The 15,064-nt window shown below is 45.7% G+C and overlaps 1 protein-coding gene across 1 annotated transcript in view; it reads right to left on the bottom strand.

The window, feature by feature from the left end:
* Positions 1 to 1,370: 1,370 nt before the first annotated feature.
* Positions 1,371 to 15,064, bottom strand: part of LOC140426523 (uncharacterized) — a 210,174-nt gene continuing 196,480 nt past the window's right edge. The window contains exons 46-49 of the mRNA XM_072511403.1: positions 14,587 to 14,847; positions 14,080 to 14,367; positions 12,911 to 13,153; positions 1,371 to 2,108 (exon numbers count right to left, since the gene is read on the bottom strand). Coding sequence (XP_072367504.1) covers positions 2,077 to 2,108; positions 12,911 to 13,153; positions 14,080 to 14,367; positions 14,587 to 14,847 — 824 coding nt within the window. The 3' untranslated portion in view covers positions 1,371 to 2,076. The remainder of the gene's footprint in view (positions 2,109 to 12,910; positions 13,154 to 14,079; positions 14,368 to 14,586; positions 14,848 to 15,064) is intronic.

Below are 15,064 nucleotides of genomic sequence, written 5' to 3' on the forward strand. Positions count from 1 at the left end.
AAGTACTCTAGAGTCCCGGAGGCAGGGTTGTTCAAGGAGAGGCAAAGGCTCCAGATGGAGTTTGGGCTGGTGTCTATGGGGATGGTGGTAGGGCAGTTGTGGAGGGCCAGGGTGACAATGTACGAGTACGGGGAGAAGGCAAGCAGGACGCTGATTCACGAACCTAAGAAGCAGGAGCCGGCGAGGGAGATTGGAAGAGTGAAGGATGGGGTGGAGAGGGTGGTACTGGACCTGGTGGGGGTGAATGGGGTGTTCGAGGAGTTTTATAGGAAGCTATACGCGTCAGAGGCCCCGGTTGGGGCAGGGTGGGAATGCGGCAGTTCCTGGATGGATTGGAATTTCCCAAGTCGACGAGGACCTGGAGGGACTGGGGGCCCCCATTGGGTTGAGGGAGGTGATGGAGTGTATGGGAGCGATGGCGGCAGGGAAGGCCCCAGTCCTGCAGGATAAGGTGCTATCGAAGGAGGAGTAGGTGTCCGAGGTTTATAAGGAGCTGATGGACTGGGAGGGACCCCCGAAGAGAGATGTTAAATGGAAGTGTGAGGAAGAGCTGGGGGGTGGGGGTGGAGGCCAGGATGTGTGAAGAGGCCCCGTGAAGGGGGAATGTGTCCTCTACGTGTGCAAGGCTCAGCCTTATTCAGTTTAAAGTAGTTCACAGGGTACATATTATGGAGGCAAGAATGAGTAGATTCTTTGAGGGAGTAGAGGACGGTGTGCGGGGAGGCCTGCAAACCATATCCACATGTTTTGGGTTTATCTGAAACTGAAGGTGTTCTGGCAGGGGTTTGTGGACATAATGTCCGAGGTGTTGGGTGTAATTGTGATTCCGAGCCCAGAGGTAGGGATATTTGGGTTGTCGGAAGGCCCGGGAGTCCAGGGAGTGAGGGAGGCCGATGTTTTGGCCTTTGCCTCCCTGATAACACGGAGATGGATTTTGCTTGGGCGGAGGGACTCAGAGCTGCCAAAAGTGGGGGTAGTGCGTGAGCGATCTAATGGAATTCCTGAGGTTGGAGAGGATCAAGTTTGGCTTGAGAGGTCGGTTGATGAGTTCGCCCAGAGGTGGAAGCCGTTTATTGACTTCTTTAAGGAGGATTGAGGTGTCAGCAGAGGGGAAAGGGAGGAGGGGGAGGATACGGGGGTTAAAATGGGGAAGGCAGGGTGGGAGGAGGGGAATGGCAAGGGGGGCGGTGTGGGTGCAGGTTATTTATTATGTTGTACAATTTTGCTTCTGCTCTTATTTGTTGTTTATACAAATAAATAAGCTTTTAAAAAAAAAGCCTTAATAAAATATAAAAAAAAAAGAAAAATACTGGATCTAAACAAAAATGACTACTAAAATGCTGAGATATTTTTTATTTATATGCAGCAAATGCAGGACCAGTATTTTATAATAAAACCAGTAAAAATATATTTTATACAGGTCAAAAAGATTTTGCAATTGAAATAATTGTACTTGGCATCTACAGTGAAATTTGACTTTCTCTTTGTGTACCACAAAGTTCAAATAAAATCATTCTAATTGCATAATTGTACATGATACAGGTATATAGCCATCAATAATCATGACAGAAACATCACAAAAGAAAATATCATTTTATTAGAAACATGTGTATAGAAAATGTAATTGAATGTCTACTGGGTGTTAAGAAATTTCATTAGCCTGCCTTTTCCAAGTGGCATTTTGTTATAATCATAGTTCCAGGAGACAGGAAAAATAATCAAGCTTGCAAGTTTAAATATTTTTTTATAGTATTCTATATGACTAGGTTTACTAGGCTTGACTGGTAAACCATCACTGTGGCAGATAGAGACATTACTGTAGCTAGCTAAGCAAAATGGAATTTTCACCATGAATGTGAGATCAGAACTTGGCATTTCCACTGATGTAAAAGTATCCCTTACATTTAATGGGATTCTTTGCTGACACTCTTACAATATGTAATGTTACACCTGAAAGACCAGATATTGCTGACATTAATCTTTGTAACAAATTCGATATAGATTTGTTACACGCTCTTCATTATGACTGTAAAGTCCTCCACATCCTCTTCAGGGAACCTACATTGTGTATCGGTTTTAATAAAGTATTTTTGGAGGGGTAGAAGAGTCTAGAGAGAAAATAGAGCAAACAATTACAATCTGAATTGTGAAACGTTTTTTTCAAATAATGTATATTTCTACCCTGAATCGCCATTTCCCCATTCTTCTGTTAGAATCATAAACCTACAGAAATTTGCAACACAGAAGGAGCCCATTCAACCCGCCAAATCTGTACTGGCTCTTTGATAGAACAATCCAAAACGCATCCCACTGGCCTTCTCTCCTCTTGTGGCTTTGTACTATCCTCTGCTTCAAAAATAACACTTTACACTTCAACAATGCAGTTGTCTCTGCATTAACCACTCACTGTGACAAAGCACGCCATACACCCAACAATGACCAGTTTAAAGGAATATCTCCCAATTGCTCTCCTCACTCATTGAGTGGCAATTTTAAATTGGTGACTGCTTTGCATGCACTCAACCAGAAGAAAAATATTTCTTTACTCACTGTCAAAATTCTTCATAATTTTGAAAACCTCAAAAACTCTTCCTCAGCCTTCTTTGCTCGAATAAAAACACTCCCATGGCACAAATCTCTGCTTTCGAGACCAAGTGCCCCCGCCAGCGGGGAAATTGGAATGGTTTCCGTAGGCACCAGGAGTGTCACCGAGGTGGGATTCCCTTACCATTAGCATGGTAAAATATGCGCAGTGGCTATCACACAGGCCAGCCTACAGTTACTGATCTTGGTGCACCATTTGTTAAGGGTGCCACGATCCCAGCGTCCAGAGGCAGTCCTCCCCTAAAATGGAAATTGTGACCCCCCCCCCCCTCCCGCTGACAAGGGGTACACGCTCAATCCCACAGCAAAGAGGGAATCCTCCCCCCTCACCACAGAAATAACTGCTCAATCCCCCCCCCCCCCCCCCCCCCCCACACCAATATGTATGAATGTGACCCAAACCCCCTGCCCCTTCAGGCCCTCCAGCCCCCTTCAGGCCCTGCCACTTGGCAGTGCAAATAGTGCACTCCCCCTGGTATCCCGGCATGGACACCCTGGCAATGGCAGCCTGGCCGGGCGAGTCAGATCCCGAGGAAGGTCAAGGAGGTAATTGTGTCCCTCTGCCTCTGCCAGTTGCATTGCGCGGGTCCCCCAAGGGTCCTGGGTATTGGATGGGCTCGGGCTGGAGTTAAGGAGTTGAGATTGGGACTCTCCTCTGGGATGGGGGCCCCATGTTTGGACTTTCCCGTCTCGCCCTGGGAAACCTGAAGACATTTCTTGGTTGGCATGGTGATTTCAGGCAGCTCGCGGGTCAAAACCACCATCCTTGTCTGTGAATTGTGGAAACGTTGAAGAGGCCTTTACACTTTGAATGGCTTTGCCTGATAACTGATAAGCAGATCAGACAGTTCATTGATGATACAAGCCAGGAAGCCCCTTTCTTCACATCTGCTCACTCAGCCCTATGCTTTTAACACTGCTGCTTTTTGAAGTCTTAAGTCTTACTAAAAAAATCACAACACTTGGAAAGCTTTGAAATCCCCTGAGATCCTTTGAAATTCTTGGTATTCATTCAATTTCACAGTGCAGTACTGTTATAACCCTCACAAGACCCATGGCAATGACTTGATCAATCTCTCCGTGAGGTTCATAGAATACCCCGCTGAGGGGCATAGGCTTGTTTATTCCCTGAGATAAAGTCAGCCCAAGAGGGAGCCGACATCTCAGGATGGTCCCGGCTGAGAGGGAGTATTGCTTAGTTGCTGTATTCCCTAACTAGGAAGTAGAAAATAAACTACTTTCGATTGACCTTTTCGGGGTTCCTCATGGACTACAATAAGGACTTTTAACTAGCCTTTGATTTACAGCTTAATGGTTTATACACAACAGAAAGGAGGTTTGTTTATTTATCTTTCCTTTCACGCTTGAATGCATCTGAAGAACCTTCCATTGATCCTAACCATGTTTAGAAAAATCCTTGTTCTGACTTTCGAAGTTGCTGCCTGGCGCCAATTTTGATTTTGGGCCGACATGGGATTCTCCACCTGATCGGGATTCCCGATTTCAGCGGGTGGGACCAGAAATTCATCCCCCTAGTATCTCAAGTCGCTCCTTGTAACTATCAATAAAGATGATTCAAATGTAATGAACTGATACATAAAATCATCAAAAAGACTAATTCTAAGCTGGCTTCATACCTAGAGGACCAGAACACAAGGGGGTAGAACGTTAAGGAGTGATTTGATTGACATTTTCAAGATATTAAGGGGAACAGGTAGGGTCAATAGAGAAAAACTACATCTGCTGGTTGGGGTTTCTAGGGCTAGGAAGCATTGTCTAACAATTTGAGCTAAAAATTTCTAAAGCAAAATTAGGAGGCACTTCTACATACTAATGGTGGCAAATGTTTTGGATGCTCTTGTGCAAACAGCAATCGATAGGTCAATTATTAATTTAAAATGTGAGATTGATACGTTGTTAACCAAGGCTATGAAGGGATGTAGGGCAAAAGCTGGTAAATGGAATTAGGTCACAGACCAGCCAAGATATTAAAAGGCAGAGCAGGCTCGAGGATTTAAATGGCCTATTCCTGTTCTTATAGTTTCTCATCTCTAGCATCACTCTGGTGAAATGTTCTCAATTGAGTTAATGCCTTTTGTATAATAAGGTGCCCAAAAACTGTCCACAATATTTTTTTAACAATAGCCTAAACCTGTGTTCTGTAAACATTTATCAGTGCTCCTTTGATCGTGCCCTATGTGACCTCCAAGGTGCTTTATCTGCCTTACCTTGCATTTTCAGGAAATTATACGTTTGAATCCAATGATGCCAATATGTTTCCATTGTACGTCTACACTTGTTCCATGTTTTTATCTTTTATTCTTTAAGAACTGAACTCTTCTCTATAGTTACCTCCGCCAATTGTTCCACATCCTTCTTAAATCCACCTACATTTTTACTTCAACCATCATTTGTAATGCTAAATATTTGTTTAATATCTGTCGTACTTTCATACTCCTCATTAAATCTTCTGTTTCATCCAGTTCTACCCTCCTTAATTATTCTTTTACTTTTTTAAATATACATCAAAAGACATGATTATTCCTTTGATACTGTTAACTTGTTTTCATCTTTACTATTAGCCCTTTTTTAGCCCTAATCTTCCTTTTTAATCTTCCCACTACATTCTTCATGTGCATTTAATACAGTTAATCCTAATTTTATGATTGCCTACTCTTTAATTTTACCCTCGGATTTTATTAATATTTATCAATGGGATGGCTATTTATTTCATTTTCACAGAATAATGGATAATCATGAAATTAAATACAAAATCTCCCAGAATGCCATTAGATAAATATGAATTTGACTTAGTCAGTTGTTGTAACTGAGTATTCCTGATGTCATGTAGGAACATGTTTATTTTGTATTCAATATCAGGCTAATCAGTAGACGTGTTTGCTAACTTGGTTCCGATGCCTTCTTATCTCATTGATCTTTGCCTTTTCCAATCAAACATCCATATGTTCTTTTTTTTAAATTTAGGGTACCCAATTCCCAATTAAGGGGCAATTTAGCAGTACACTACTGGCAATGCCAGAGGGGGAGCCTGAAGAAAGGGCCTGGAGGTGGGGGACATTGGGTCACCCTCATGTATGCGTGCTGTGGGGGGGGGGGGGTGAGAGTGACCCATTATTCCTGTGTTTGGGGGGAGGATGTTCCTCCTTAATGAGGGGGTGGGGGTGCTCCTTTCATTGGCAGGGTGTCAACATTTGCTTTGTGGAGGGGAGGGGACCTGTCTCTGAACACTGGCATTGGAGCGCCCGTTCAAAATGGCGGCCCGAGGCCAGTAAGTGCAGGGAAACTGGCGTGTTCGCCGCTATGCATAATTTACCACTGTAAAGGCTTGTGAATATCACCTAGGCGCCGCTCAGAGCCCCAACGGGACACAGTCCCGATTCTCTGCTGGTGGGAGCACTTGGTCTCTGAGACTGAGAATCCTGCCCATAGGCTTTGGCAAAGAAGTAATTGACTATTCAGATTGTTTTTAGATGCTGCATACGTCTACCATGACAAATTATCAATGGTACGAAGCATAAAATGTATTGTAGTTAAGGGGATTCTCAGCAGCAACTGACTGTCTATAAAGTGACAGAAATGAAGAGGGTATGAACTGAAAATAACCTGTGTGAGGCAATAAAAGCTCAGCGCAATGGCTCATAGGTTATTTATTTACCTTTACAGTTTCCCTACCTTCCTTTAGCTGTCCTAGCAACAAAACACATTCTTCAGCTAAGAGATTGGGCAGAGACTATCTCGGTTACACTGTCACACAAGAATACATGGGATTGATTGCATTTTTTGGTTTCCAGCTCTCTTATTTGGGAAAATTACTGCCCCTGGCAAATCCCCCACAACCCAATAAAAAGTTGTACAAATTCTTAATTCAGGTAATTACATGTTGGCGAAAACTGATATTGACTTCAATAAAACATAGAATGTACAATTTAGAAATAGGGAATCGCAACGGAGTTGACTCTTGATAATCTTGTACATTTGTAGATTTCTATAATTTTTAAAGATGGTATAAATGATAATTGTAAACCATACAGATGAACAGGAATGCTATATTGGTGTGTTGCTATAGTCCTCACTAAAAATAAATGGTTCTTGCTCCATGTACTTTAGTATAAAATTTCATTGTGTACAGTTTTAGGTTTAAATACTCAAATCCAACTATTAGGGTTTCAAAACGTTATTTCGTGGGATGTGGCCGTCACTAGCGTGGCTAACCTTTATTGCCTATCCTCAATTGTGCTCGCGAATGTGGTGGTGGGCCGCCTTCTTCAACTGCTGAAGTCTCTGTAGTGTCGGTACACCCACAGTGTTGTTAAAAGAAACTTCTGGGATTTTGATCCAGTAACAGTGAATGAACAGCAATATAGTTCCAAGTCAGAATGGTGTGCGACTTGATGGGGAAGTGCCTGCTGCTCTTGTCCTTCTAGGTGATGGGTTGAGGGGTTTAGAAAGTGCTGTCAAAGGAGTCTTGATGAGTTGCTGCAGTGCATCTTTTACATGGTACACACTGCTGCCACTGGTGAAGGGAGTGAATGTTTAAGTTGGTGGACGCGGCGGGGGGGGGGGGGACTTCTGGTTGCGGCTATGCAGAGCTAAGTCACACGTTCGGTAGCTCCCGCTTGGAACGGACTTTTCGGCTCTTTTCAGGGCCCCCAACGGCATTTTTTCGACATTTCCCGGTGTGGGAAGAAGACTGCAACATTCCCCTGACAGTGTATGGCTTGGACCAGGGGCGGGACGACTAAAAAAGTGGTGGTGAAGCCAAAGAAAGTGCGAGGGAAGAAGAGCAAGATGGCGGCGGATGGGGACCAGGCAGCGTGGATGCAGTGGCCGCAGGAGCAGCAGGAGGTTATCCAGCGCTGCTTCAGGGAGATCAAAGCAGACCTGCTGGAGCCGATGAAGGCTTCTATTGATAAGCTGCTGGAGGCCCAGACAGCCCAGGGGGTGGCGATCCGCGAGGTCCGACAAAAGATCTCAGATAACGAGGACGAGATCTTGGGCCTTGCGGTAAAGGTGGAGGCACACGAGGCGCTCCACAAGAAATGGCAGGAACGGTTCGACGAGATGGAGAATCGGTCGAGGCGGAAGAATCTGCGGATCCTGCGCCTCCCGGAAGGGCTGGAGGGGTCGGACGTGGGGGCCTATGTGGTCAGAATGTTAAACTCGCTGATGGGCGCGGGGTCCTTCCAGGGGCCCCTGGTGCTGGAAGGGGCCCATAGAGTGCTGGCGAGGAGGCCCAAGGCTAACGAGCCGCCGCGGGCGGTGCTGGTACGGTTTCATCGGTTCGCTGATCGGGAGTGTGTGCTCAGGTGGGCCAACCGGGCGAAGGCGGTGCTGCACAGGAATGGGGTGAAGTCTGGCATGCTGCAGCCGGCGCGTCTGTGGGTCATCTACAAGGACCGGCACCATTATTTTGAGTCCCCGGAGGAGGCGTGGGTCTTTGTTCAGGCCGAGAAGGTGGACACATACTGAGGGTCGGGATGGGGGGTCGGGAGTGGGGCTGGTCGGGGATTGTTGTTGTTGTGTTACATTTTGAGGGGGGGTTCTTTGTTCTTGTTCAGTTTTGGTTCGGTGTGGGTGGTTAGGGTGGGTTGGGCACTGTTTTGGTTGGGTCTGTCGGGTGGGCTCTTGGTGGGGGGGGGGGGGGGGGGAAGTAAACGGAGTAGGGGGTGGATAGCCGGTAGGGGGGATGGGGCCCCGCGGGGGAGGGCGAGGCCCGAGTCGGACGTGAGGGGACTGGGCCTGTAAAAGGAGCTGCGCCAGAGGAGGTGGGGCCAGGCAGGTGGAAAGCGCGGGCTTTTTCCCATGCTGAAGGCTGGAGGGGGCGGGGCCAGGGCAGGGAAGCACGGGTTTTTCCCCTAGCTTGGGATGGAAGGGGGAGGCGGAGAGCCTGTTGGTGGGTAATGGAGGGGGAGGGGAAGTCCCACAATGGGAGGAGTCAAAGGAGTGGCGGGAGTGGCCGGGGTCAGCAGGAGTCAGCTGACTTGTGGGAGTGCAATGGGGGGAGCAATGCAGGTAGGAGGGGTCCTAGCTGGGGTGGGGGGGGAAGGGGGGGGGGGCGGGAACCGGGGTGCTGCTGGTATGGTGAAGGGCGAGCTGGAGCGAGTAGAGGGGGTTGGGACGGGGGTCTGCTGCTGTGGGGAACGGGACGGGCGTGGGGCGCAGGCGCATGGCTGGCCGAGGAGGGGTTATGGCTAGTCAGCGGGGGAGGGGGGCGGGTAGCCCCCTGATCCGGCTGATAACCTGGAACGTAAGGGGACTGAACGGGCCGGTTAAGCGGGCCCGGGTGTTCGCGCACCTGAAGGGGCTGAAGGCGGATGTGGTCATGCTCCAGGAGACACACCTGAAGGTGGAAGACCAGGTAAGATTGAGGAAGCGGTGGGTAGGTCAGGTGTTTCATTCAGGGCTGGATGCCAAAAATCGGGGGGTGGCGATCTTGGTGGGAAAGAGGGTGTCGCTCAAGGCGTCGAGCATTGTGGCAGACAATGGCGGTAGGTACGTAATGGTAAGTGGTAAACTGCAAGGGGAGAGGGTGGTGCTGGTCAACGTGTACGCCCCGAACTGGGACGCTGCGGGTTTTATGCAGTGCGTGTTGGGTTGGATCCCGGACTTGGAAGTGGGGGGCCTGATAAAGGGGGAGGACTTTAACACGGTGTTGGATCCGGCACTGGGTCACTCCAGGTCTAGGACGGGTAGGAGGCCGGCGGTGGCTAAAGTGCTGAGGGGGTTTATGGACCAGATGGGAGGGGTGGACCCTTGGAGATTTGCAAAGCCGGGGGCTAGGGAATTTTCATTCTTCTCGCATGCGCATAAGGCCTATTCCCGGATCGACTTTTTTGTTATGAGCAGGGCGCTGATTGCGAGAGTAGAGGATACCGAGTACTCGGCGATAGCCATTTCGGATCACGCACCGCATTGGGTAGGCCTAGAGCTGGGGGAGGAGAGGGACCAGCGCCCGTTGTGGCGCTTGGAGGTGGGGCTGTTGTCGGACGAGGAGGTGAGCGAGCGGATCCGAGGAAGCATAGAGAGATAAGTTGGTGGACGGGGTGCCAGTCAAGCAGATGATTTTGGCCTGAATGACGTTGAGCTTCTTGAATATTGTTAGAGCCACGTTCATCCAGGCAAGTGGAGAGTATTCCATTCCAGTCTCTGACCTGCTCTTGTAGCCGCAGTATTTATATGGCTGGTCCAGTTCAGTGTCTGGTCTATGGTAACCCCAGGATGTTGATATTGGGGGATTCACTGATCTAATGCTCTTGAATGTCAAAGGAAGATGATTAGAATCTTTCTTACTAGAGATAATCTTTGGGACTTGTGCGATGTGAATTTTACTTGTCACTTATCAGCCCAAGCCTGAACATTGTCGGGGTCTTGATGCATATAGATAAGTGCTTTGGTATCTCAGGAGTTGAGAGTGTGCTGAACACAGTGCAATCATCAGCAAACATTACTACTTCTGACCTTATGATGGAGGGAAGGTAGCTAATGGAGCAGCTGAAGATGGCCAGGCCAAGAATAGTATCTTGGGGAACTCCTGCAGTGAGAACTTGAGGCTGAGATGATTGATCACAACCCTCTTTCTTTGTGCCAGGTATGGGGCGTCATTCTCCGCCGGCGGAAGTCTCCGTTTTGCCGGCGCCGGGGGGTTTCCCGACAGCGTGGGGCTGCCCCACAATGGGAAACCCCATTGACCGGCCGGTGTTACGGAGACTCCCGCCGGCCGGTCGGGGCAGAAATGTGGCGGGGCGGGTAGGAGAATTTTGCCCCTGATTCTGAGCAGTGCAGAGTTTCCCCCCTGAACTCCAATTTTGCTAGGGTCATACTGATAGGTACTGCCTTTATGTCAAGTGTAGTCACTCTCAGTTAAGCTCTGTTGTCCATGTTGGACTGTGATTAGGCCATGAGTTGAGCAGCCCTGGCTGAACCCAAGCTGAATACCAGTGAGCAGGTTATTGCTGTGCAAGTGCTGCTTGACAGCTCTGTTAACAACACCTTTCATCATTTTGATGAGGATCGACAGCAGGCTCATGAAGCAGTAATTGGCTAGTTTGCATTTCCCCTGCTTTTTGTGGACAGGACATGCCTGGTCCGGGACATTTTTCCACATTGTCAGGTAGCTGCGGCTGTAGTGGGACAGCATAGCTAGTGGCCTGGTTAGTTCTGGAGCGTAAATCTTCAGTACTATTGCTGGGATGTTGGCAGGGCCTTAGAAATATTCAGTGCCTTAAGCCATTTCTTGATACCATGTGGGCTGAATTGAATTGGCTGAAGATTGGCATCTGTGATGTGGGGACCTCAGGAGGAGGTCAAGATGGATCATCCATCCTGCACCTCTGGCTGAAGATGGTTGCAAATGTCTTGTCTTTTGCATTGATGTGCTGGGCTCCCCATCATTGAAGAAGGGAATATATGTGCAGATTCCTCCTTCTGTAAGTTGTCTAATTGTTCCCCACCATTCACGACTGGATGTGGTAGGACTGCAGAGCCTTGATTTGATTTGCTGATTACTGGATTGCTTAGCTCCGTCTATCCACAAGCTGCTTCCGTGATTTGGCATGCAAGAAGTCCTGTGCTGTAGCTTCACCAGGTTGACAATTAATTTTAGGTTTCCCTGATACTATTCCTGGCATTGACCCAGGGTTGATCCCCTGGCTTGATGATAGTGGTAGACTGAGGGCTATGCCAGGTGGTGAGGCTACAGATTGGAGTTGAATATAATTCTGCTGCTGACGTTCTGTAGCACCTCATGAATGCGGCAAGATCTGTCCTGAATCGATCCCCATTTAATAGTGTTAGTGCCATATAACATGATAGCGGGTATGTTCAATGTGTCTTCACAAGGACTGTGCAATGGTCACTCCTACCTACATTGTCATATTCAGATGTATCTGTTGGTGAGGACAAGGTCCAGTCGGTTAACCTCTCTTGTTTGTTCCCTCAACACTTACTGCAGCTTCAGTCTGGCAGCTACATCCTTCAGAACTTGGCTAGTTCAGTTAGTAGTGGTGCTACTGAGCCACTTTTGATGATGGACATTGAAGTTCTCTCACCTAGAGTATATTCTATGCCCTCATTGCTTCTTGCAAGTGGTATTCAACATGGAGGAGCACTGATTCATCTGCTGAGGGAGGGCAGTAGGTGGTAATCAGTATGACCTTTCCTTGCTGATCCTTCCTGATACTATGAGACTTCACAGGGTCCAGAACCTTTGTTGAGAACTCCCAGGGCAGCTCCCCCTCGACCGTATATCACGGTGGTACCACCTCTGCTGAGTCTGTCCTACTGATACCAGCTTTCATGGCACCAATGCTGAGACAATTCCAGATTTTTAATAATCAATTGAATTTCTGAATGAATTGAATTTAAATTCCACCAGCTGCCATGAGCTAAGTCAGAGAGTGGTGAGATCTCCAACTTGCACTGTCCCGCCTGATCACATCGTGGGCAGTGGGGGCATTAAATTCTGTGCGCCTATTTATGTTATGTTCTGTTCCACCCCTCCCTTAGAAGTGAGGAGAATCTTGGAAATGATGGGAGGCTCATAGCAACTGGGTCTTCATTATTTCTACAGCTTTCTACCAGGTTACAGAGTGGGGCCTCTAGAACCTTTTTAGAATTTCAGATTCCAGTGGAGACCTCCAGTGGAGACATACTGTATACCATGACCTGCATACTTAGCTATAAAAATTGGAGGGATACAAATTAAACACATTTGTCAAAGAATAAGTGTAATAATAAATTTACAGTTTTTATAGAGTTTTATCCTCAAAAGTATTGAGTACCGCAGAGTACCATGTAATAAATATGGAATTTGATTATTTAGTCACTATTGGCCCTCACAGTTACTAAACACATAACACTGTGGGGAGGCAGTGGTGTAGTGGTATTGTCTATGATGGATAACTAATCCAGAAGACCCAGGGTGATGCTCTCGGGTTCGAATCCCACTGTGGCGGATGGTGAAATTTGAATTCAGTAAAAATCTGAATTGTCGTAAAAACCCATCTGGTTCACTAATGACCTTTTAGAGAAGGAAATCTGCAGTCCTTACCTGTCTGGCCTACTTGTGACTCCAGATCCCCAGCAATGTGGTTGACTCTTAACTGCTCTCAGGAATGGGCAATAAATGGCAATAAATGCTACATCCCATGAATGAATTAAAACAAAACATGGTATAGCACCCTCTGAGTGCTGAAAACATCCAGAGAGATATGCTAGTCGCGATACAATAGATTTTCTTTAGGAGCTGTTAAACCGTTACCTACTGTGACGCAACAGGAAAGCTTACCTTGCAATAAATTTATTTTGCTGGTTTCACTTTCACCAGCAGAATTTAAAGCAACAATTTCAATCATATCTTTAGGAACATTCGAAGCTTCACAAGAAAGTTCTGCTGTTCTGCATATCTCACTCCTTTCGGAATTAAAAACCGCATACACAACATATTCTGTGGCAAAAATTGATTCTGTCCAGGAGATGAACAGAGTGCCATTTTCCAGAGAAGCCAATAGATTGTTTGGAGAGCAAGGAACTGAAACAAAAAAAAAGTTACTTAGAAATTGCTGTATTTCGCACAATCTATAAAAGTCTTTTGCATGAGGTTTTGGTCCAGTGGTTGACTTACTGACTAGTTTTTGGACAATCATGTGCAGTAAACTGACTTTTAGCCACAGCACTGGTCATAAAACAGTGTTTGTTAAATTCACAGAAAATATGCTTTGACTTTTTCCAATACAGAGTAAGTCACTCTAATAGATTGTTTCCTGCATGGTGTTCTTTCTGGATAAACATTTGTTGGATATCCCACTGGTCAAAATCAGGTGGTACAGTTTTAAAATGTACAGCGAAGGGAGCTAACGTTTCATGTCTGGATGACGCTTTGTCAAAGCTGTAGTGAACTGGAAATAGGGTCAGATTTATACTGTTGGGGGGAGGGGGGATAATTATGTGATCTGATTATCAGATTGTTGTCAATGGGACCCAGTTGCTGTGGACAAACTGGCTGCAACCTTTCCAATGTTACAACCATGACTGTACCTCAAAATGACTCAATTGGCTGTTAAGTACTGTGGGATGTCCTGAAGCAGTGTAAAGTGCTATATAACTGCAATGTTGTCCTTCTTTAACTTTGATAAGGATTTAGGTTTTTGTTTGGACAACAGCAATATTGAAGAAACAGAGTTGTCAGAAAAGCATGATTAGACAGGATGTAAAAAGTAAATATTGGCAGACTTGATGGACTGAAGACAACCGTTGTGCGATAATATCACATAGTTCTATTACCTTATGAAAGCGTATCATTAAAGTATACAGTAGACAACATGGCTAGTTCATTTATGTTCAAGTAACAAGTTCTTTAAGAAATCCAAAGAGTATAGAATGCCAGAAATTAATTTCCATTGATGGCCAGATTTTACATACTGCAAATTGTGATTTATTTTAAATTCTCTTACTCACCAGTAAAACCAGTTAAAGGAATGCTTGGGCTGCTGGTCCCTGCTGGATTTCTTGCTGTGACAGAGATGTTGTATGTAGAACTGCAAAGAACTGGGAACTCAAAAAAAGTACTGGGTGTCCAATATGAACGGAAGGTATACAAGGAGAATGGATCATCTTCAATTTGCCCATCTATATCTACTTCATAGTCTTCAGCACAATTACTGCTTCCCCAGGAAACATCTATGTCTTGTACAGCATTACTGACAGGACTTAATGCAACTTGAATGTCTTCTGGTACACATGGGACTGCACCGCAAAAAGGATTAAATGACAAAGTAAGGTGAATCAAACAATTCTATTTAAGCTCGGTTAAAAATGTATCAGACCAATGTTAATTCAGTGTGAATTTGAATAAAGCAAACTATAATTAGAACTTTTACTATAAACTTTTTTGTATTAAAGCAGCATTTTGAATGCTGCAGTTGCGCTCAAACAAAATATAATAATTGGCGTTAGAATATTTACCTGTATCAACTTCAGAAGAAGCGTTAAGTATACTTGTGCAAATTCCGTCAAAAGCGTAAACAGAAATGTCGTACTTGGTGGCACACTTCAGACCCTGAATGTAACAACTCGTGTTTGTTGTATCGCAGTGAAGTAGGTCTCCAGCACTGGCATTTACAAATGCCATATATGATATTGCAGTATTGCTGTAACCCCATGACAGTAACAGTGAGTTGTTTGTACAATCCACATCAGCTTCAAGATATTCTGGAGTACATGGAACTAGAAAGTTGAAAAAGGTTTGTTATTTCTAAAATATGCTGTACTTGAGAAAAACAAAATAGATGTAATTGATGCAACAATATAAATCTTGAATCTTCAGTTATTTATATTTGTTTAAAATGATTAGATTAATAAAGCTGCTTACATCTTTCTAGGAATGTATTGCAAAACTTTAAACGCAAATTATATCTCTAATTTATTAAAGAAAAAAAATTCT

This window comes from Scyliorhinus torazame, chromosome 7 (assembly GCF_047496885.1).
Source record: "Scyliorhinus torazame isolate Kashiwa2021f chromosome 7, sScyTor2.1, whole genome shotgun sequence".
In the NCBI taxonomy this organism is placed as follows: Eukaryota; Metazoa; Chordata; class Chondrichthyes; order Carcharhiniformes; family Scyliorhinidae; genus Scyliorhinus; species Scyliorhinus torazame.